Here is a 23,186-nt window from a genome sequence, read left to right on the forward strand (position 1 = left end):
AAGCTAAGGAAGATTCATCTCGGGGAAGAAAACCGAAGAGGACGGTGGAAGGAGAGTCCCCACAACATAGAAAAATGCTGGTTTAAGTAGCCAACGATCTTTCTGAAGAATGGCGTGGCCAAATACGAGAATCTTGTCACCGCATCCAAGCGGAGCTGCCTTCTGGGGAGGCACTATAGCAACAGGCAGTCGACATCTGCCAACACGAGCGGGGTATGGCAGCTTGCTTTTAGCTTCGTGGCACTCGCTGCCATGAAGGCCCCATATGATGGTCGTCGGTGAGTAGAAGTTGTAGGTCTGACTGTACACAATATCCACGCACGCTTATCTACTTCTCGTCCAGCCGGCTCGCAAAGATTAGTGTGTAGGCTTATAACAAGGCGCCTTACATTGCTAACATTTATATGCTAGCATTGTCACACATTTTGTAAAATGCAGAGCAATTCTTGCCTGATATTTTTTTCTTAGCGATATCTGCAGGACGCACTAGATCAACATCTATTTTCTTGCAGAAAGTATCGCAATTGAAACTGTTGTCCTGGTAGTTATTTAAAGTGGATATGCTTTCTCTATGAGAAGAAAAGAATTGCAGAAATAAATTAGCACTGCTATTGCTATAAAATATTTTATAGTGTTACGACAATTTGGGTAGGGTCTACAATTTCTCTGATTTCAGATCCAGTCAGTCTTCGCACAATATAACCTGCCCTCTAATGGTTGTTTCTGAAAGCATTGATTGAAGAAGGCGGAGAGCTCTGCATGATAGGTGCGCTTATTAGCCTGCATGATAGGTGCCCTATTAGCCTCCGCTTTCTCCTGGCAACCCTGGGCGAGCCAGGACCACGAGGCCTTACTCCAGACGCAAAACAAAGCATAAGCTAGATCTCACAGAAATCAATATATGACGATTTTACACCTTGCGAAGCGGGTATCGAATTTGAAAAGATCTTCGGCAAGTTATTCTGGCTCCTGCGACTTAGCGATCTCTGATAACTTGCGTACTTCCGTAAGATAACCACTCCAGTACACACTGTCTCGTAAATTCTTGAAAGAATAACATCAAGGCACTATAGTGGTTACAACTTAGTTCGTGGAGAAAATTAAAGGATTAAACAGCGCTATCTTGAAGAGAATCTCAATCAGAAATTATCCGCGCATTAGAACTTCACATGTTTTGCATAAGATATTGGCTTTGCAAAAATGGGCTGTAGTGAGCATTTGCGGTGATGGCATACAGCGCTGAAAGCTTAACCGTTGAACAAACGATCATCGAACTCTCATTGACTAGCGCCGCTAGACAAGACTTTTGGCAGCCACCCTGCTTAACAAAGTAACTGTCTACACTCTACAAACAGAACTGACAATACGAACAGAATACTCTGAACATACCCAGCATGATACACAGCATATATTAGAGATTGAAAAACAGCATATTTTACTGTAAGTAAAAGTGGCTGATTCAAGCTACGTTTGTGTAGAGTGCTGGCTTCTATGCTTAAAGGCAGAAGGAAGACAAAAGGCTGGACTCCTTGTCGGAAGCTAGGAGCAAGTCTATGAGCGCGCCCTTGCAGAGCTACACATTCCGCCCGGTGGCAAAATCCAGATCCTGTACGTCGGCACAAGAGAGCGGTCGAGGTGGCACTTCCTACATTGCTTCAGAGCCAAGTTGTGTTAGTTCGCGACACACTTGTTGCACACCGTGTACTCGCCACTATATGGAAATTGGACAGTATGTTTCATGTCAACATGTTCTCAACACTGAGTGCTTTCGAGTCAAAATCTTTGGTCCTATGGGGAGTAAAGTGTGTGAAAAAAATTTTGCGCAAATGTGTGACTTCATGCCCGAGTCCAGCAATACTTCTCTAAAACGAAACGAAACGAAACCCTTATACGAAACATTTGTTGCAGAAATATTTAGTCATTTGGGCTTCAAGATGCTTCAATGCCTTTCCCTTGGTCGCCTTTCATTCAACTAGTAGCCTTAAAAGGGCGATAGGCTTATTGCTCCTTAATGTTTTGACTTAACCTAATTTGATATTGTCACGTAGTGGTGACTGCAGTCCGGCGAACAGGAACACACCGAGAATGTCTTCGAAAGGAAACTCTTTATTTGGGCTGACTTGCGCCCGCAAAGAACTGAATCACTCGGCGGTGGCGTAGCAACTAGCGTGCTCGGCGGTCGTCGAACAAAATGACCGCCGCTGTCGGCCGTGCTTTTTTCAAAGCTGATAGCGAACCTTCGAGATAAAGCTTTAGAAGTTACTAGAACATTCTGGCGCAAACTAGAATCGGCTCCGACCGGATGCGATCAATCGAGATAATTCTAGGCGCGTCTTGCGTCACAAACGAAGCGATAAAGCGGCGTGCCGGCAGCTTTGCAGCATGAACGCAAACACAACAAACAAACGCTACAAAGATTCGCGGCATTACTCCCCTCTCAAAGAAGCATCGACTCGATGCTTTAGAACATAATGCGGCTATCAACAATCAAAAACGGATTGTGCAAAAATAAACACCGAATGTGGAAACACGGCGTCCTTTAGCGTGCATGATAGGGCTTTAGGCGTACGACATGGACGACTTCGGGTCGTACGCGGCGTCGCTGGGACAGTCATTTGGTCAGGGACGACTTCGTAGTCCTATTCACCTAGCCGACGAAGAACCTTGTACGGGCCGAAATAGCGTCGCAAAAGCTTTTCGCTCAATCCTCGGCGGCGAATGGGAGTCCAAACCCAGACTCGGTCTCCTGGCTTGTATTCCGCGTTGCGTCTTCGTAGGTTGTAGCTTGTGGCGTCGGTCCGCTGCTGGTCTTTGATCCTTAATCGGGCAAGTCTTCGGGCTTCTGCGCGTTGTAGGTAGGCGGCGACGTCGACGTTATCTTCCTCGGTAACGTTCGGCAGCATGGCGTCCAGCGTGGTCGTGGCCTCTCTGCCATGACGGGCCTAAAAGGCGTCATCTGGGTGGTCTCCTGCACTGCAGTGTTGTAGGCGAAGACTACGTAAGGCAAGATGACTTCCCAGGTCTTGTGTTCGGCATCGACATACATGGCGAGCATATCGGTGATAGTTTTGTTGAGGCGCTCGCTCAGTCCGTTGGTCTGCGGGTGGTATGCAGTTGTTCTCTGGTGGCTGGTTTGGCGGTAATGGAGTTATGGCTTGCGTCAGTTCCGCCGTGAATGCTGTTCCTCTGTCAGTGATGAGCACATCGGGGGCGCCGTGTCGCTGAAGAATGTTCTCCACGAAAAATTTGGCGACTTCTGCTGCTGTTGCGTTCGGTAGTGCTTTTGCCTCGGCATGGCGGGTGAGGTAGACGGTCGCTATAATGATCCACTTATTTCCAGATGTTGATTTCGGGAACGGGCCAAGCAAGTCCATGCCGATCTGCTGAAAGGGTCTTGAGGGGGGGTTCAATGGCGTTCAGAAATCCTGCTGGTCGGGTTGGAGGGGCCTTTCGTCGCTGACAATCTCGGCAGGTTTTCACGTAATGTGCTACATCGGCAGACAGTCGGGGCCAGTAATACTTGTCTTGAATGCGGCGGAGGGTGCGAGAAAACTCGAGATGTCCAGCTGTCGGCTCGTCGTGTGAGGCCAGAAGAACTTCTCCGCGCAGACTTACAGGTACAAGGAGGTAGGCTGTCTTGTTCGCTGCAAAGTTTTTCTTCACGAGGACATCGTTCTGTAAGCAGAACGAAGACAATCCTCGCTTAAAAGAGGCGGGGGGGTGAAGAAACCTTGCCTTCCAGGTATTCGATGAGGCATTTTATGTCGGGGTCCGAGCGTTGCTGTTGTGCAAAAGAGCTGGAGCTGATGGGTCCCAGGAACGTGTCCTCATCGTCGTCCGACGGCATCTACAGGGGCTCGTCACAGGGCTCGTCACAGGCAGTCGGCGTCAGAGTGCTTGCGTCCGGACTTCTAAAGGACGGTTACATCAAACTCCTGGAGCCATAGCCTCCATCGAGCGAGGCGGCCGGAGGGGTCCTTCAAACTGGCGAGCAAGCACAGTGCGTGGTGATCGCTGACCACCTTGAACGGTCATCCGTACAGGTAGGGGCGGAATTTCGACGTAGCCCAGATGATGGCAAGGCACTCCTTCTCAGTTGTCGAATAATTAGCTTCGGCTTTGGACAGGGAACGGCTAGCGTACGCGATGACCTTCTCCACTCCGTCAATTTTCTGAACGAGGATAGGGCCTAGGCCCACATTACTTGCGTCGGTATGAATTTTAGTCTCGGCGTTTTCTTCAAAGTGCGCAAGGATCGGTGGGGTCTGTATACGGCGCTGAAGTTCCTTGAAGGCTTCTATTTGCGGCGCTTCCCATTTAAATGGCACATCTGCCTTTGTCAGGTGGGTCAGGGGCTCCTCGATGCGCGAAAAGTTATTCACAAATCGTCGGTAGTACGCGCACAGCCCGAGGAATCTGCGCACAGCTTTCTTATCGGCCGGTGGCGGGAACATTGCGATAGCAGCTGTTTTCTGCGGGTCTGGGCGTACTCCCTCCTTGCTAACAACGTGGCCTAGAAACAGCAGCTCTTCATAGGCAAAGTGGCACTTCGCTTGCTTTCAAGGTTAGCCCGGACGATTTGATTGCGTCTAGTACTGTTCGAAGCCTTTTCAGGTGCTCCTCAAAGCTCGAGGCGAAGACAACGACGTCATCTCAATAAACCAGACAAATCTGCCACTTCAGGCCTGCCAGCACTGTATCCATTACTCGTTTAAATGTCGCCGGTGTGGAACAGAGACCAAACGGCATCACCTTGAACTCGAGGCCATCTGGACTGATGAATGCGCTCTTCTCGCGATCTCTTTCATCGACCTCAGTTTGCCAGTAGCCGCTCTTGATGTCCATCGATGAGAAATATTTGGCGTTGCAGAGCCGGTCCAGTGTGTCGTCGATGCGAGGGAGGGGGTAGACGTCCTTCTTTGTGATGTTGTTCAAGCGCCGGTAATGAACGCAGAATCGAAGTGCACCGTCTTTCTTTCTCACTAGAACAACAGGTGCCACCCAGGGGCTCTTTGAAGGCTGGATAAGGTCGTCGCGCAGCATTTCTTCCACTTGGTCCCGGATGGCTCGTCGTTCTCGCGGCGACACTCGGTAGGGGCTCTGGCGGAGCGGTCGGGCGTGCTGGTCGGTTATAATGCGTTGCTTGGCAATCGGCGTTTGTCGGACTTTCAGCGATGACGAGAAGCACTCGCTGTAGCTTCGAAGGAGATTGCGGATCTGGTCCTGTCTGTTCCGGGGCAGGGCTGGATTTATGTCGAAAGTGGACGAGTTCTCTTGGTCAGGGGAATCTGCGGATGGGTCGGAGAGGGCGAAGAAGTCTCGTACGTCGGATATTTTGTCGAGGAAAGCAATCCTCGTTCCTTTGGTAATGTGCCGGTATCCTTCGCTAAAGTTAGTCAGCAGTACTTCGGCTTGGCCTTTCCGGAAATGTGCTATGCCTATTGCGATGCCGATTCCTCGGTCGAGAAGCAACTGCATGTTCCCCTCGATAATGGCTTCAGTGTCACTCGCTTCCGCGGCGCCTACGGTGACGATGACGCTTGAGCGGGGTGGGACACTCACTTGTTCCTCCAGGACACTAAGCGCAACGTGATGTTCCGGAGTTCTCGTCGACGGGATGGCCTCGTCCGAGGAAAGTGTGTTCATGTTGGATCGCAGGTCGATGATCGCTTGATGCTCATCAAGGAAATCCATGCCCAAGATCACTTCGCGGGAACATTACCGTAGCACTACGAAGGTCGCGGGATAGGTATGTCCCTTGAGAGTCAATCGCGCTGTGCATCGTCCTGATGGCGTGATGAGGTGGCCCCCTGCGGTGCGAATTTGTGTGCCGTCCCAAGCGGTCGTTACTTTCCTCAGTTGCGCAGCGAATGGTCCGCTCATCACCGAATAATCGGCTCCTGTGTCGAATAGAGCGGTGGCTTTCCGGCCGTCGATAACCACTTGTAAGTCGGATGTCCTGGCTCTAGCATTGCGCGTCGTCTTCGGCGCCGGCTCACGGCTTCGTCGGATATGTGAATTGTGGGTGGGGCGTGTGAGCGAAGCTTTTCCTGATGACAGCGTCGTTTTGAAAGTGGTTCGCGTTGTGGTCGAGGTTGTCGTTGTATGCGGCGTCGGCGTAGTTGGTCTTCATACGGTGTGGTCGCTGGAGGATCTTTGTCGTTTCCTCGGCAAGCAACCTGACCTCCACAGGTTGCTTTGTTTAGTTTCCCCTACGTGGGCTAGGGGACCTTCCTCGGACAGCCGCGGCGTAGCTGCGGCCCGGTGATGCAAAACGTGCGCTGGACGGCGACGGCGAGCGGGAAAGACGGCTTGTCGACGCGTACTCCCCTCTGTGCAGGTAGTCGTCGAGTTCCCGTGGTCGCTGGCCGGGGAATGGTCGTGGGGCGTCGATGGTGAAACCACGCAGGCCGATGCGTCTGTACGGGGAGTGGCGAAGTACATGACCGGCTTCGCCGCAATGGAAGCACAGCGGGCGGTTGTTGGAAGTCCTCCAGGCGTCGCACTACCTGGGGCTTGGGCGTCGGTCGTAGGATGGGCGGGCGGGGGCAGGGCGACGGCGCTTGGGAACAGATGGTTCACGTCGAAGAGGCAGAATGCGGCTCTCGCGTTGAGACTGAGGACTGCGTAGTGCAGCAGCGTAGGTTAAGGCTGGAGGTTCCCCTGGAGGCGAAGATGACGGAGTGCCAAGCGCATGCTTCACTTCTTCGCGTACAATTTCCTCAAGGGTCGCTACTTGAGGCTGGTTGGAAGATGGTAGCAGGCGACGCAGCTCTTCTCGTAGAATTTTGCGGATAACATCCCGCAGGTTGCCCCCGAATGCTGTGCCATCCGAGAGGGCAGTCGAGGTCACTAGGGGCTGTCGAAGAAAATGACGCGCTCGTGCTTCCAAGGTTCTTTCTATGGCGGCTGCTTCACTGGTGAATTCCGCGACCATGATCGGTGGATTGCGGGTGAGACCGCCAAAAAGTGCGTCTTTAGCACCACGCATCAGAAGCTCCAGTTTCTAATCTTCTGTCATGTCAGGGTCGACTCTTCGAAAAAGGCGTTTCATATCTTCTACGTATGCGGTCACGGACTCCTTCGGGTGTTGGATGCGTGACTGCAGAAGCAGCTGAGCTCTTTCTTTCCTGATGATGCTCGTGAAGGCCTTCAGGAACTCCCGTTTCAATAATTCCCACGTCGGTAGTGAAACTTCGTGGTTTTCGAACCATATTCTCGCTGGTCCTTCTAAGGCGAAGAAGACATGGCTCATTTTAGTCTGGTCGTCCCAACTGTTGAACACGCGACACGCTCAAACTGTTCCAACCATTCCTCGGGATTCTCGCCCGGTGAAGCGTTGAACGTGGGCGGCAGTTGGGGCTGGTGTAAGATAATGGGGGATGGTGTCGTAGCCATGGCTGAAGTCAAAATTGATGGGTCCTTTTTCGCTCGCGTACGGTCGGGTAGCAGTCCGAATTCTGGTGGACACCTCTGGAGACGACGGTTGCTTCGCCCTTCGCCTTCGGGGGGGGGGGGGGGGGGGGGGGTGGACGGCGCCGGCGGCTTTCGCGTGATCTTCGAGACGGGTCGGACTGCTCTGACGGCTCCCAGGGGGTGAGGGCGACAGGGACATCCGTTAGCACCTCCACCAGATGTCACGTAGTGGTGACTGCAGTCCGGCGAACAAGAACACAGCGAGAATGTCTTCAAAACGAAACTCTTTATTTGGGCTGACTTGCGCCCGCAAAGAACTGAATCACTCGGCGGCGGCGTAGCAACTAGCGTGCTCGGCGGTCGTCGAAGAGATGACCGCCGCTGTCGGCCTTGCTTTTTTTAAAGCTGATAGCGAACCTTCGAGACAAAGCTTTAGAAGTTACTAGAACATTCTGGCGCAAACTAGAATCGGCTCCGTCCGGATGCGATCACTCAGTTCTAGGCGCGTCTTGCGTCACAAACGAAGCGATAAAGCGGCGTGCCGGCAGCCTTGCAGCATGAACAAATAAACACAACAAACAAACGCTACAAAGATTCGCGGCAATATGGAGGTACCGATTAAAAGGCAAAGACGCACGAAGCATACTACGCTGAAGAAATTTATGATGAATATTAAATTTTGAGGACACTATTGAGAACACGACTGCATATAAGCTAACATAGCGTGAGTTCTAAAGTTTAACGTCTTAGAATAAAAGCAGAAGGAGTTTTCTTTGAATCGTCAACCTCTATAAATCTCGTCCAAACAGCATCATATCAAAACTTCGCTTTTTCGAGCGTGCGTTCCTGACTATAAAAAAACCTAGTACTCTCTCGGTTTACTTTATCGCACATAGCAAACCACGAGGTACAAATGGAATGACGTGACGGCTTCTTCCAACTTTTTCGCAAACAGAAGCCAAGTCATTTGGGCCCGGTGTGCTTTTTCTTGCCTCATAGTGAGGGCTGCCCTTCACATCTTCTTTCAGAATTGGCAGCCTCGCCACGATCCACGATGGAAAATGCACTGGAAGTGCCTCTGGTCGTCTGTAATGTGGCCTTCACTGCAGCGCAGACAGGAGCCACAGTGGAACAGCGCCAGAGACTTCGCCTTACAGCAAGTGCCCGGTGAGCGATTTCTGGCAATTCTGTTTTCTGATTCATTGACATGTCCTTCAGATGTGTCGCCGGGACGAACCGCATAGATCAAGGGTACTAAACGGAGTAATCACTGACGTCACAGCGGTCGCCATTTTGTTGCCCGTGCAGAAATGAGTAAGTCTGCTAGCGTGTCTTGTGAGATCGCCGCCTGCACTGCTAAAACTATGCGCCGGAGAACAAAATGGCGCACGTGACGTCACGTGACAACCCCCTATACGTGGTCGCAACAGAAACGACTTCACCAAGTGTGCGTTCTTAATCCGCCCAGTTCGCAGCCTGCAAAGCAACCTCCGCGGTTAATGCACTGCCAAATGTAGCCAACTCAAAGCAGTAAAGCTGCCCTCAAATTCGGGCGATCAGTTCTATTGGATTCTAGCGCCTGCGCTTATGATTTATTCCTAAAAATGATTCAGAGAGCAGTAAAAGGGGTGCGCATGGTTGCGCAAGTTCTTGGCACCACCCTACTAATTTACGCCGCCGCGGTGGCTCAGCGGTTACGGCACTCGGCTGCTGACCCGAAAGACGCGGGTTCGATCCCGGCCGCGGCGGCTGGAATTTCTTTGGAGGAGAAATTCTAGAGGCCCGTGTACTGTGCGATGTCAGTGCGCGTTAAAGAACCCCAGGTGGTCGAAATTTCCGGAGCCCTCCACTACGGCGTCTCTCATAGCCTTAGTCGCTTTGGGACGTTAAACCCCAATAAACCACTATATACACAAAAATGCATTCTTAACGACTCCTATCACCCTGTGAAATATTGAGTGATTACTCAATCACTTCAAACAGACTGTCATTCGAAAAAGGGATGAAAACAAAGCTGATAACAAAATACCGCCAGTTTCAAATATCTTCCCCTGTGCGCATTTCCACAAAAAGCAGTGGAGAGTGGTTTTCGCGCCACACAAGATAGCAGGAGACAAAAAAAAACACCAACCCAGCTGCATACTCCAGCTTTTAAAATTCGTGGGTCTTTCCCGATAGGCGGGGGGGGGGGGGGGGGGGCGGAGTAGACTCTAACAATCGTGGTTTTTTTCTCGATAGGCGGTGGGGAGGGGGGAGTGGCTCATGGTCCAGTTGAGGTATCCACCTGCAAAATGAGCCAATTACTCCACCTTTCCTTTCCTCAGAAGCAGCAGGAGTATAGACCGAGAATCTGACTAGACCGAACCGCACTATCTAATTTGTTTTGTGCGAGTGGGCTGATGGGCACAGATATCTCCCTAGGTGGCAGTTTGGTCGAGGTCGAATATATTCATTATTTACGATCTCAAAGCAGCGCCGTACCCACACTGATCTCAGGTCATCGACTCCACCGTTGCTGCAGAATCAGCTAAGGCGATTTTGATTTTCAACACAAAGGGGATGCTGACGCTCAATGGCGTTTCCCCATCTGCTGGGAAAAGCAACAGTCGCGTGGCATTCATAGTTAACTACTTTCGCCACTGCGTATTCGTTAGGCACAGAGGCATCGACAGAGGGCGCAGATAGCTCCAATGCGGTGACATTCGCGAATGGTCACATTTTTCCTTCCCATCAAAGCGCTCAGAAAAGACCGCAGGATAACGATACTATTACGGAAACTTTAACTCGTGAAAAAATGTTCAAAGTAAGCGTAGCGACCTTGCAACGCACAGCAGTTGAGGCGACACCAGAAAGTGGGGCACAAGCAGGAGGCCATGACAGAGGCCCGTCATCACACTCATGTGACATCAGGTGATTTGGCTGCCAAGTTTGGCAGGAGGATGTGTGCCAGTTTAGGCGAACTGAACAAACGGAACATCTCCTGCATTGCCTAGTGGTAACTGACCGCGGAACCTGCCAGAAGGCGCTGGCACAGAGGTAGGAAAATGAGGCTGCTTTCTGTGCATCCATAAATAACAGTGCACCTTCTTTACGTATTCAGACAGAACCACTGGCTCATTTGAAACCGTTTCGCTGCGTATATGAATATGTATTAGCCTCAGCTGTATTCAGTCTTAAATCCACTACTATAACCGTGTGAGTTTAGAGGTGCGAATCACATGACTGTCTGGTTGACTACTAGACAATAGTCCTTTCTCGGAAGCATAAAGAGGGCTTTTTACACATGTGTCAGCGCAAAAAAATCGCAGCAAATGTTGATGGTGTTAGCGCCTGCTGTGATGGCTTAGTAGCGAAAAATACTCGTTGTGTCCACGTAGTGTGCCTGCGTTCAAATATAGCAAAGTTCAGTCCATCCACTGAAGATACAACCATACTTGCACTCTGTATCGGAATGTGCTCTTTAATTTTTTTACTAAACTGACCGATTACCTCAAATAGTACGTTTCCCTACGCTTTCAGCGCTTTATAGCCGACTACATGAAAACATTCCGGGGACCTGTTAAGCAAATGTAAGTGAATATAAGTGACCAAAAATAAATAATCACCACCGTATATACTACTGCCGCCGTTGGTGAACCACAGAATAAAATTCAAGAGCACATGAAGCCAAGACTCTTTAAAGCCTACTGCCTGCCCAATATTAAATACTATAATCGCTCACGAAACATTCTTATGGGCAACCGGCTTGCCACGGTCCTCCAGCTCCCATGAAATATGACCGGTGCTGTAGGCGACGAGTCTACAAACTATACAAAATACAGTGACCTCTTTCCTGCGCCTTTATTTTTAGAGTATAAACTCCCCTTTTCCTCATGAACTCTATTTAGTACTGTAATTCCCTTAGCTAGGCTTGCTGACGTGACCAATGAGTAAGCAGAAGGCACATTCCTTGCATTGAAGTAGAAGTTTATGCCATTGACGAGTAATGATCGAGCATCTTGTGCCTACTCACAAGCAGCTGTTTTAAGGCATTCGGAACCCACCAGCGCACAGTGGTACTTCAAGAATAGTTTATTATTCTCAGTGTCATGAACTCCCTTCGATCTTTCTGCAGATGGCGGGGCCAAATATGAGAAACATGTCCCTGCATCAAGCTTAGCAGAAGAAGCCATCCAGCACAGAGCTCCTGCATCAAGCTCAGCAGAAGGGACCCTCCAGCGCGGAGTCCGTCGACTCCTGGCGACGGGCAGTCGTCCTCACCCATCACGTGCGTGGTCTGGCAGCAGGTTACGGCTTTGTGACGTTGCCTGTTAGGAAGGTCCCACGTGGTGGCCGCCTTCGAGTGGAAGGTCCTGGTCAGACTCTACACCCAAGGTATTGTTATAGGGGAGTGCTTAACTTCACAACGGACAAAACAGACGAAACAACAGACAAGACGCCGAGCGGAGCTCGTGTGTCGAGACACCTTTTTAAAGCACTGCTGACCCAAGGTATGCATGCGTGTCAACTTCTCGCTGAGCGAACGCATAATTCCTGCCTCACGTGCCATAAACCGGTATGAGATTGTGCTCATACTGGCACGCATTCTGCGAAAGGATTTGTGTCCATGCCATTACACGCGGCCTTGAATTCTCTACTGCGCGCCTGCCGCATCTAGATAGAGTGTAAATCTACTAATGCGTTGAACCAAGGGTTTGAGGTGCATTTCACAGCCCCAGGAAATCGACATGGCCCGGAGTGCGACAAACCTCAACGTAAACAGTGTGTGCAGCTTGGGAAAATCGAGATTCGTATAAAGTGTTTTCGCTACAGGAGTTCCTAGGCGCAGATTGCGGACAAAAAAAAGGACCCAGCAAACATTCGTTACGGTACCCAGCAGCATGATGTTATCTTCAGAAAGTGCATTATCCATTGCACACATCTGGATAGTATCTTCGAAGCTAAATAGTCAATGCTACATAGAGCTACTATTTATGGTGTCAAAAGACCGCGATATTCCCACTAATTACTGGCCGTCGACTCCACCATTACTGCATGGTCTGGAAAGGTGATATTGATTCTAAGAATCTTTGCGGTGTGCAAGCCGCCTGGCATATGCAGTATACGAGCTTGGCTACAGCATAGTTTTTGCGCGCAGAGGCGTCGGTAAATGGTGCGGTTAGCTGCAATGAAACATTCGCGAACGGTGCCATTTTCCCTTCCCATCACAACGCTCAAACAGGGCCACAAAATCACGCTCTTAAAAAGTTCATAAATGTGTTTCCTAGGGTACTGGTGATAAAGGGCCGAAAATAAGTGTAGCCAGCTTGAAACACACAGCAGCTGACGCGACACCGCGCTTTCCGGGCACATGCAGGCCGTCCTGAAAGAGGTCCGTCACAGTCATGTGACGTCAGGTCATAAGGCTGCAACATTTGCCATCGGGATATGTACCAATTTAGGCGGACTTAACAGGCGGCGCATCCCTCTTGAATTACTAAGTTGGAACTTAGTATGGAACATGCCAGCAGACGGTGGCGGGGAGGTTTCAAAATAACCGTTTATTTAGATCTTGCTGCTGTTTCTTTCTATGCAGCCATAAATAGCTGTGCACCTTCTTCACGTATGCACAGAGAGAACCACCGGCTTGTCTGTAAACGTGGCACAATGTATATGGGTATGTGTCAGCCGCAGCTGTCCTCGGTCTGCAATCACTGCTATACCCGTGTGAGTTTTGAGGTGTGAATCACATTATTGTCGGGTGGACTCCTAGGCATAGTGCTCTTTCAGAAATCTACAGACGGTTTTTACCACCTGTGTCAGCGCAAAGAAAGGCGCTGCAAATGTTGCGAGCGATAGCTCCGCTGTGATGGCTTCGTGGCAACGAATCTGCATTGTGTCTACATATAGTGTACATGTTTTCAAAATGATTACGCTCAACGTAAGCATTCACGTTACATCCAAGCCTGCACCTTGTATCAGAATGTGCTTTGCTGGATTCTTTTACCGACGGTAATTTACTGGCTATTTGGAATAGCACAAGCCTATCTAAGCTTTCTTCGCTTTATAACGGACTACAAGCAAACCTTCCGGGCATCTTTGATCAATAAGTAAATATAGTGAGTGACTAAATATAAACGATCAGCTCAGTATGCAGTAGTGCCTCTGTCTGGGATTTGCAGGACATGTAAAGCACTGGAAGCCAACACTTATTAAAGTCTGCTGCCGGACTATTGTTACGTACTATTAAGTGCGCGGACCTTTCTTACGGTAAGCCGCCTTAGCATAGTCCTCGAGCCCGCATTTAATATGGCTGATGCTGTAGGCGACGAGGTTACAAACTACACAAAATATAGTGACTTCTTTTCTGCGTCAATAATCGGCATGAGTGTATCAATTCCCCTTTTTTCCATAAACATTCATTAATACTACAATTCTGTTAGCTAGGCCGGCTAACGTGAGCAATGGTTGAGCACAAGGCACATTCCATACACTCAACTGAAGGCTTGATGCGTTCACGCATCTTCTGTCTGCTCACGGGCAGTTGTTTTGAGGCAATCGGAAAGCATCAGAGTGCGGCGGTATTTCAAGAAGCATCGATTATTCTCAACGCCAGAAACATCCAACGATCTTTTTGCAGACGCCTGGGCCAGATATGTGAAGCATGTCCCCGCATCCATGCGGAGCCGGAGAAGCCATCGGAGACTCCGAGGGACGGGCAGTCGGCGTCACCCGTCACGTGTGTGGTGACGCAGCAGGTTACGGCTTCATGATCTTGGCTCCCATTGAAGGCCCCACGTAGTGGCCGCCTTCGAGTGGAAGGTTCTGGTCCGACTCGACACCCAAGGTACGCATGCGTGTCAACTTCTCGCTGAACCAATGCATAATTACTCCCGCACGTGCAGTAAGCCAGTGTGAGGCTCTGCGCATGTTGGCGCGCATCATGCGAAAGTTTTTTTGGTCGCTGCCATGCCTCGTAGCCTTGAATTCGCCTGCCGCGTTTGGATGGAGTGGAATTCAACCAACGCGTGCTAGCAAGGGTTCGCGGCACATTTGAGAGCCCCAGGAAGCGACACAGCCCGGGTTGCGACAAACGGCAAATAAACACAGTGCGCAGATTGGGGAAATCGAGAGTTGTATGAAGTCCCTTTGCCCCAGGTGGTCCGGAGGCGAATATTACAGGCAAAAAAACGCGACCCAGCAAACATACAAGCCATTGATACCCGCAGCATATCTTCACAGGATGCTTACAATCAGTCATCATCATCATCATCAGCCTGACTACACCCACTGCAGGGTAAAGGCCTCTCCCATGTCTCTCCAATTAACCCTGTCCTTTGCCAGTTGAGGCCACTGTATCCCAGCAAACTTCTTAATCTCATCCGCCCACCTAACTTTTTGCCGACCCCTGGTATGTTTGCCTTCTCTCAGTATCTTACCATTTTTTAATATTGTTACGAAGAAGACGAAGCTGGCAGTGGCGCGGGACGGGGCGCTCGCGCTAGGCCAGCGGCCCTTAAATCATCTCTTGTCCATCGTTCATCATGCCTCATTCTTCGGCTGGCCGCCACGTAACATTTGGTGTGAGGGGCTGGGGTCCCTTCATCGCCATCCTGGTCACGCAGCTTCGGCGTCCTGCGCCTGCCGTGGACGTCGGCCGTGAATACCTGGTGCGCCCCGCACGGCCGTGCCCCAGCCCGCCCGACCTGAGCCGACCTCGCCGCTCACCCCAGCCCTGTCCCCCGCCCGGACCACAGGACACGATGCACTGACGACAGCGACCTTAATGACCCGACCGACCCAAGACCGACCCAAGCCCCAAGACCCACACGTGAAGACACCGCCTCCCTGCCCATGCCGTCCGGTGCGTCCAAGGACCTCGGCCGTCAGCTCCTGGCACCGATCGAGAGAGGTGCCTGATGGTGGCGGAGTTGATTGCCTGCGCAGAAGCAGCAAGCTGACTACCAGCGTAAATTTTCATACTGTGTTGTTACGACAGGCAATGAACAAATGAGAAATTTTCCATTGAGGAGCTCCGCCTTATTGTGTCTGTGTAAGCTGCTTGTGAGGGATCAGTAGTTCCAAGAAGTATATTACCTCATGTAGTGTTCGCTTCTTGGCTTCACCTTTTGTTCATGCCTTTGGATGTTCTAGCTTACGCATCACACTTTGGGTGATGGGTGAGGATATTCCCATTGCTTGAAAATAAACCTATGGGCATGCTGCGTTTTTCTTTTTCAATTTTAGGTTTACAGCGCTACCGCATCCCTTTTCTTGAAAGCCACTTTAAGGAAAAGCGTCTGGCACGGTGAAGTTGATGACCTGTTCTCGTGCATCAAATTCTACACAGAGATGGACACGGCCACATGGAAACGAGGCTGTTCCATAGAGATTTATTCTACGACCCAGACGTCTGCGGCTGTAACGTTCAAGACCACATGCTGCGCGACTCAAGATCCTGAAAAACTGGAGCGGCCAACTTCACTCGCAAGCACTTTGCGCCGCGTCCTGTCATTTGACTCTGACCAGAAAATAAATGAAAAAATTATTGAACGTTTATCCCTGCGGTATATCAGCGATAGAAGGGCTGGTACGCAGTGGTGATACCAGTCGTAATGAGTGCAGCACAGTAGTCTGGAATTTTTTTTCTTTGTGCCGTTACAATCGCTTCATGCTAAAGAGGCAGCAGAAGAGAGTACTAGGCTACATACTCGTACTGATAGGTTAGCGTAACGTGATAGCAAATATGACATTTCTGCCGGATGAAAAGCTTTCATAAGCCACAGTGTTATGCAAAAGAAAACTACACGTTGTGCTGCCACGCAATAATTCGTAGAATAGCGGCTGGTGACGTCAATGTGCTTTCTCGACGAGCACTATTTCACTGCAAAATGGGCATTAAAAGTCGAAATACGAGGAAAGCAGCGCGGTGACCGGACGCAAAATGCACATTCCCACGCTACACAATTCGCCTATTACCTTCATCGTAGCATGTTTTCGTCATGTTGGGATGTGCGCGTCTGTAAAATTTAACTGATATACCGAGGAAATAAACCGGATATAGCGAAGGCGGTTGTAAATTAGTAGTGCAAAATCCATGAGGTAGATGGCGCTGCTTGTGTCTTAAAATGGACGTTTGAATTTAATCTCCGCGTTTGCTGATCGCACCAATGTAAACACGAAGCTCCCGTAGCTGTCGAACACAGGCAGTGTTGGCGGACAATTTTTTTTTGTATACTTTCAATGTAAGCTTGTGGGCGGTAACCCTTTTCAGAAAACTACGGAACATAGGAGGATAGCAAATAGCAAATAGGCTTGCAGTATAAACTGCGGCAGCGACAAACATTTTTGAGGCGGCGCAGTCATTTCGATGAACATCTGGACGACATCAATTGCAGTGCTACGTTTCATCCTTAGACGATCCTGGTGACAATGGTCTAACTTGCATACAAACAGTGATTGAAAAAGTTGATAACTGAATTGATTTACGGTGTTTCACTTTTGGCACAGCGTCTCGCATTTAGGCAGCCTATTAAAATGTTCATCCACACATGTTCTGTATTGGAAATGAATCCATCCACTCCTTCATTACATGATTCCTTTGCGACCGATTGGCTGCAAAACTGCTGCGGCATTTTGTAGTGAACGAATGTAGAGGTGTAAATGCAAGAGTTATTGAGAGTCGCTAGATATTGCTTAAGCTTACATGCCGAATTTCAGTCGTCGTTTATCGTAAGACGACTGAGCTGCGATTTGTTTCTTGCAGTTGAAGCTAAGGAGAATGGGGCTTCAGGAGGGTATATGTACGTTGGTTTTCATTCACCCACCAATTCGTGGCCGCCGAACAACTGACTGTTGCTCCTGAACTGGTTGCCGTAATCAGTGACGGATAAAATGAAAAGAGGTTGCAAAGCGTTCAAGGCCTGGTGCATACCATTTGAAAGCGAAGTGACACCATTCGATATATGGAGCTGATATTGGGGCAGGGTCGTAGGACGGCAGCACCCAAGGACCGTTTACAACGCAGTCTTCGATGTAAATGGTCCTACTGCGCCGTCTGGTGACTCAGAAGATTTACATAGAGTGAATGGTGTAAAGGCAAATTCGTACAAACAGTAGATGTCATTTTTATAATCCTTGCCTGATGAGCGTGATATCACTGCCTGAAAGGTTGATTTCGACGCTTGCAAACGCTAATCAGAAACGCTATGAGCAGGACGAAAAACAAAATGCACTTCCTTCGCCTTTGTTGTCCAGCTGGGCCTTGCTAAATGTTAATAACATATTTTTGCTTATCACAAAAGTAAGTCATTGGAAAAATCTGCACGATGATCAATCTCCGTCTATATGACGTAAAAAGCGCCGTGGCTTTTCTCCACAGTCGGTGAGGCTCCCGCTACGGGGTGGTTGCATTCAAGACGTCCACAACAGCCTGGAACATCGCGTACGACTCAAACTTGTACGTGCGGCCTCCAATCGTAAGGTTCGCCTTGAGGCTGTCCTCGCCGAGGTCGTCGAACACGACGCACCGGTCGCTCGGGTACGCCTTCAGCAGCTCCGTCATCTGCGAGTGTCAATCAGTCGTGATGCCCAATCCCACTGTGCACAGTGAATTCCCAAGAAAACTAGAGTCTGTGCCTAGCGCGACATTGAGGGACGTTTGGATGAAACAACGTCCGCTTTCAACTCGTAAGCGCAGTGCACCAACTGTTGGTTTGCCTTCATTGGCCACTAACGCTTAGCAATGCAAAACCGCACATTAAATAGGATTCACGTTATGTGACACGAGTGGCGGTATCTAGGATAACGATTCCTTTGAGACCCTGCCACGGAACGCGATAATGATGAAGACAATAACAATCGAGCAGACTAGACAAGCGGGGAATTCCAAACTGTGAACACAGACCACCTTACATAGTTCTCACCTTGCAGTCGGGCTTCCTTTGTATTTTTTCTTAAACATGACACCACAGGTTTCTACATAAAACATCCAATTATTAGCCGAGTAATGCTACTGAAGCAGGCTCACGTATTCGCTGCCAGCCGCTGCGATGAGAAAAAAAATTCAGGGGGCACTTTGACTGTCTAAAGTGGGTAGAGGCGGAAGCGTTTTCCGCACCACCTTCGCTGTTTCTGTGGCACTGGTGGCGTCACATATAATTGAGTACTAAGTGATGGCAAATCACTAATTAATTGTTAATTACTGATTAATGCCTGAATACTAATTAACTGCTAATTAATGACGCTTAAGCTCCGCCTTAAGGAGTAGAACGCGACAGCGCGTTGTAGCGCTGCCAGGGAATCCACTGAACGCCACCACCCGTTCGACGCGATGCCTTGCCCTTTGAACGCAACGCTTTTTGAGGAAAGGAAATGGCGCAGTAATTCTCTGTTATCTCGGTGGATACCTGAACCGCACCGTTGAGGAAGGGAGGAAGTGGGAGTGAAAGAAGATAGATAAAGAGGAGCCGTAATGAAGAAAATGAAAATTGTATTTGAGGAAAGGAAATTACGCAGTAACTGTCTCACATATCTCGGTGGACACCCGTCAAAATTCAGGGGGGGCACTTTTTTGACCTAAAGTGTGGTCACTGATGTGTGGTTAAGATGTTAAGCTTCGCCCTTAAGAGTGGAACGCGACAGCGTCTTGCAACGCTGCCAAGGAGTCCATAGAACGCCATCCCCCATTCGGTTCTACGCCTCGCTCGTCGGTAAATTGGTTTTTGAGGAAAGGAAATGTATCTGTCTCTCATTTTCGGTGGACACCTAAACCTCGCCGGAAGGGAATGGAAGAGGATGAGAGTGAGTGAAGACACCGTATTCACTAGACGCGCCTTTGTTCATTCCAAACCATCGAGCTGGTATGGCGGAGTGGATAGCATGCTCGTCTCTCACGCCGAAGACCGGGGTTCGATTCCTGAGCTCGACAATTTCTTAATCGGTTTTATTTATTTATATGGCGTGACTAGTAAAGCTAATTCGGCTAATTGGGTAATTAAGCAATTAGCTAAGCTCAGTCCCACTTGGAGCATCACTATACGATCCCTTCAATTGGTTGTATGGTTACTAGCCAAAGTGCAATTGGCCCCGTTTGAAATTCGCGCACTGTGACGTCACGACCGTTTCCACCAATTGAAAAGCGTGACATTTTCTGTCGACAACTCCTGCTTACAACGATGAGACATTAAAGGCCTCCGCCTTAAAATGAGAATTGTATTTGAGGAAAGGAAATAACGCATTAACTGTCTCGCATATCTCAGTAGACACTAGTCGAAAATTGTATTTGACGAAAGAAAGTTGCGCAGTAACTGTCTCACATATTTCGGTGGACACCCGTCAAAATTCGCGCGTGGTGACATCACGACAATTTGGACCAATCTGAAACGCGGACAAATACGCCTTGCTCGTCAGTAAATTGGTTTTTGAGGAAAGGAAATGTATCTGTCTCGCATATCTGGGTGCACTCCTGAACCTCGCCGTAACGGGAAGGGAGGAAGATGGGAGTGAACGAAGACACCGTATTCACTAGACGCACCTTTGTTCATTCCAAACCATCGAGCTGGCATGGCCGAGTGGTAGCGTGCTCGACTCGCACTCCGGAGACCGGGGTTCGATACCCAAGCTCGGCCAATTTCTTACTCGGTTTTATTTATTTATCTGGTATGACTAGAAAGGTTAATTGGACTAATTGGTGAAGTAAGCAATTAATTAACCTCAAATTTACTTGGAGCATCACTATACGATCCCTTTAATTTGTTGCATGGTTAGTAGCCAAAGTACAATTGGCCCCGTTTGAAATTCGCGCACTGTGACGTTACGACCGTTTCGACCAACTGAAAAGCGTGACATTTCTTGTCGACAGCTCCTGCTTACAACGATGAGGCATTAAAGGCTTCCGCCTTAAAATTGGCGGGGGCTTAGCTTTGGTTAAGCCTGGTAGGTTGCGAAAGCGCGCAGCGCCTCCAACTGAAGGAACGCAGTGCGCCGCGTCTACAGGTTACGCGTGGCTGCCGGCTTTTTGAAAAAGGAAATGGCGCAGTAATTCTCTGTCATCTCGGTGGACACCCTAACCGCACCGTAAAGGAAGGGAGGAACGCCACCACCCGTTCGGCGCGATGCCTTGTTGTTGCGACTGAAAGAGAACTTGTAGAACGCCGCCCGGCTCGCCATTCTGCGGCATAGGCGCGTTGCTTAGCCAACCGCTCTTGCCTTTCTTCATCTGTCTCCTCGGCACGGCGCCGGCGTTTGCGCGCAGCACTCTACAACTACTCAGACTCAGAGTAAGCGGAGAGCGCCTGCGGCCCCCCTTTAACCTCTCCTCGCGAGCGCCCTCACGCGGCGGGCTGAGGAGGCCGTCACGTGGTAGCCGCCGCGCCGAGCGAAGGAACGACTACGGCTGAACGGACGAGTTGGGGCCCCTGCTCTCCTCTGGTCGTAACGTAACGCTGTCACGTGGTCGTGCGCCGAGCGAAGGAACGACTACGGCCGAACAGACGAGTTGGGGCCCCTGCTCTCCTGTGGTCGTGACGTCACGCTGTCACGTGGTCGTGCCACGTGACAGCGAAGGAACGATCTCCGCCGACGGCAGAAAAGTGCTAGCAATATTGCTTTCGCAATAAAAGAAGCCTATAATTTTCCGCGCTATCTGGTTATTCGCCCTCTTGAGTAACTGCGAATCTTTTAGTAGCAACTTACAAGGGTAACAACGGCACTTAACAGTGCTCCAACGGTATTTTTTGTTCCATCCGTGCTTAAAGGGTCCCTGAAAAAGGGTGTTCAAGGTTGCTAATAATGCGCTTGCATTATGTAAAGTACCGACCACCGAGTGTTCATGCCGCGTATTGGACCTCAAAAAGCTAACCGATCATTTACAATACAATTTTAAAAATTCTCCTTCCGCGCCTCGGGGCGACCTGCAATGACGATCTTCGCCCAAATCCACGCGCAACGCGTCATGCCGCGCTCTTTGTCCCAGCGAAGGGCTGCCATTGGTTCACCGTGACGCCTCTTTCTGACGTCATGCACCTCCCATGACCGCGGCCGCAAGCTCCGCCCCCTCCTCCTATCCTCCCGTGCGCGTCAGCAACCCGATGAGGGACCGATGGGGTGGAGCCAGCTGAGGCGCCCACATGTAAGCGTGCAAAAAGTGACGAGAGATGAAGGCGCGAAGACGCGTAAATTCAAATTTTGACGGGAGATAACTCCACTTCAACAAAACGCATTAAGAAAAATCTTGCTGGAGGATATTTGTGAAGCGGCGTCCTTTAACACCCTAGGCATACCGCAACTCTATTGGGAGCCCCCTTCAGATCCCCTTTAAACGCAAGAAATACTCTGCCCGCTCGTTGTAGCCCCGACCCCTCTGGGCGATGTAAAGTTCCCGCATGGACCACACAGGGGGCCCGCCTGCATTTGATCAGTGGTGGGTATTTCATCCTATCCTCGTGTTAATACTACTCTACCCCACTGCACCACTGAATCCCTCGAGTGCAACCCTCCTAGAAACACAGCGCTGGCGGACAACGGACGAGAATGAAGACGCACACATACACAGCACATTGTGCGTCTTCTGCGTGTCTTCATTCTCGTCCGTTTTCCGCCAGCGCTGTGTTTCAAAAGAGTGCTCTGCCAACTCGCCCAGCATCATACCTTGCTCAAACCTCTACCTGGACTACGGTATAATAGAGGCCACATTATTGAGTGCGCCGACTGCGGCGCCCACGTGCCCTTTGGTTATCACGTGGGCGAAATTTCCTTCTGGGCGCAGGACTGTAATACTAAGACGACCGCATTCAATGTTCGCATTTCCCGCTCTTCGTCATTGGCTGAAGCCCCGCTCTCTCTGGTGGTGTTGACGAAAATATTTGACAATTTCGGCAGATCGATTGATGTGGTTGCGGTCCCAAGACCGGCACTCCACATGCTGCCGCTGAAGGTCCATACTCTGTCGAGGAGTTGCATCTGGTCCCCGACGTTTGAGGTGGATGCAGCCGCCTATATACCTCCCCTGCCTCATCGACTAAGCCATTATTTCAATATCCGATTTCTTTTGGTAGATCCACACCATACGATATAGGTCCGCCTTCTTTCTGAAGAACTGGCGATTTTAACTGAGAGATCCGGGTTCACGGCGTCTAACTTGGGTGATTAAAAGTTTGTGTTCGTAATCGCCTGAGATGAACTTCCTGTTTATTGCTGAGGCCCGTACACCTCTTATTCGTTGGGGTACCGCTCACTGCTGAACCAGCTGGCTGAAGGATGAACGTTGGGCCATAGCGACTAGGACCGGAAGTAGAATATATTTACCATGATAGTTATTTTATATCGGCCTTGACCATACCCAGATATTTTCGCCATGACATTCCACTATACTCACACCGATGTCATTTTTTTTTCATCTTGCACTAAGCAGGACGACTCCAGCGGTAAGACTCAAGCGGTAAGGAGACGCACAGGCCAGAGTAATATATCGATTATATTCGGTTTCAGTATTCCTTGCTCTTTATCGCTGGCTGAAGCGCCTCCGCATCCCATCTCTCGCTAGGCTTAGCCAATGCGCAAGACCGAATGAAAAGTGCGGCATCGCGTCAGCTAGTAACGAACGACGTTAAGGCACCGGGAAGTGGTGGCGACGGCAGCGTTTCCGTATCACAGTGGCCAGGGGTGCAGGTTGGGATGGCGTCCTTGCTCATGCGCATGCTTTCCAAAGGCAACGCCCTTTGTTTTTGGGCAACAACAGGTTTTACCTTCCTCTATTCATAAAGCTGGTTTGGTTTAGTTTGTGGGGTTAA

At 49.9% G+C, this 23,186-nt stretch overlaps 2 protein-coding genes across 7 annotated transcripts in view; one reads left to right on the forward strand and one right to left on the reverse strand.

Moving 5' to 3' along the window:
• The window catches only part of LOC149347461 (uncharacterized), a 283,383-nt gene that overhangs the window by 235,266 nt on the left and 24,931 nt on the right, over nt 1-23,186 (forward strand). For 4 of the 6 annotated variants that reach the window (XM_089587135.1, XM_089587138.1, XM_089587136.1 and 1 more), the window contains 4 exons: nt 8,445-8,583; nt 11,531-11,790; nt 14,036-14,242; nt 15,643-15,953. The gene's annotated coding sequence lies outside the window, so the exon portion shown is untranslated. Of the gene's footprint in view, nt 1-8,444; nt 8,584-11,530; nt 11,791-14,035; nt 14,243-15,020; nt 15,954-23,186 lie in introns of those variants that run through there. The other 2 variants (XM_089587137.1, XM_089587139.1) reach the window with 2 other exon arrangements.
• Nucleotides 17,777-23,186, reverse strand: part of LOC149347470 (uncharacterized) — a 32,747-nt gene continuing 27,337 nt past the window's right edge. The window contains exon 10 of the mRNA XM_089587144.1: nt 17,777-17,959. Coding sequence (XP_089443270.1) covers nt 17,792-17,959 — 168 coding nt within the window. The 3' untranslated portion in view covers nt 17,777-17,791. The remainder of the gene's footprint in view (nt 17,960-23,186) is intronic.

Source organism: Amblyomma mixtum, chromosome 4 (assembly GCF_055824585.1).
Source record: "Amblyomma mixtum isolate Tamu chromosome 4, ASM5582458v1, whole genome shotgun sequence".
In the NCBI taxonomy this organism is placed as follows: domain Eukaryota; kingdom Metazoa; phylum Arthropoda; class Arachnida; order Ixodida; family Ixodidae; genus Amblyomma; species Amblyomma mixtum.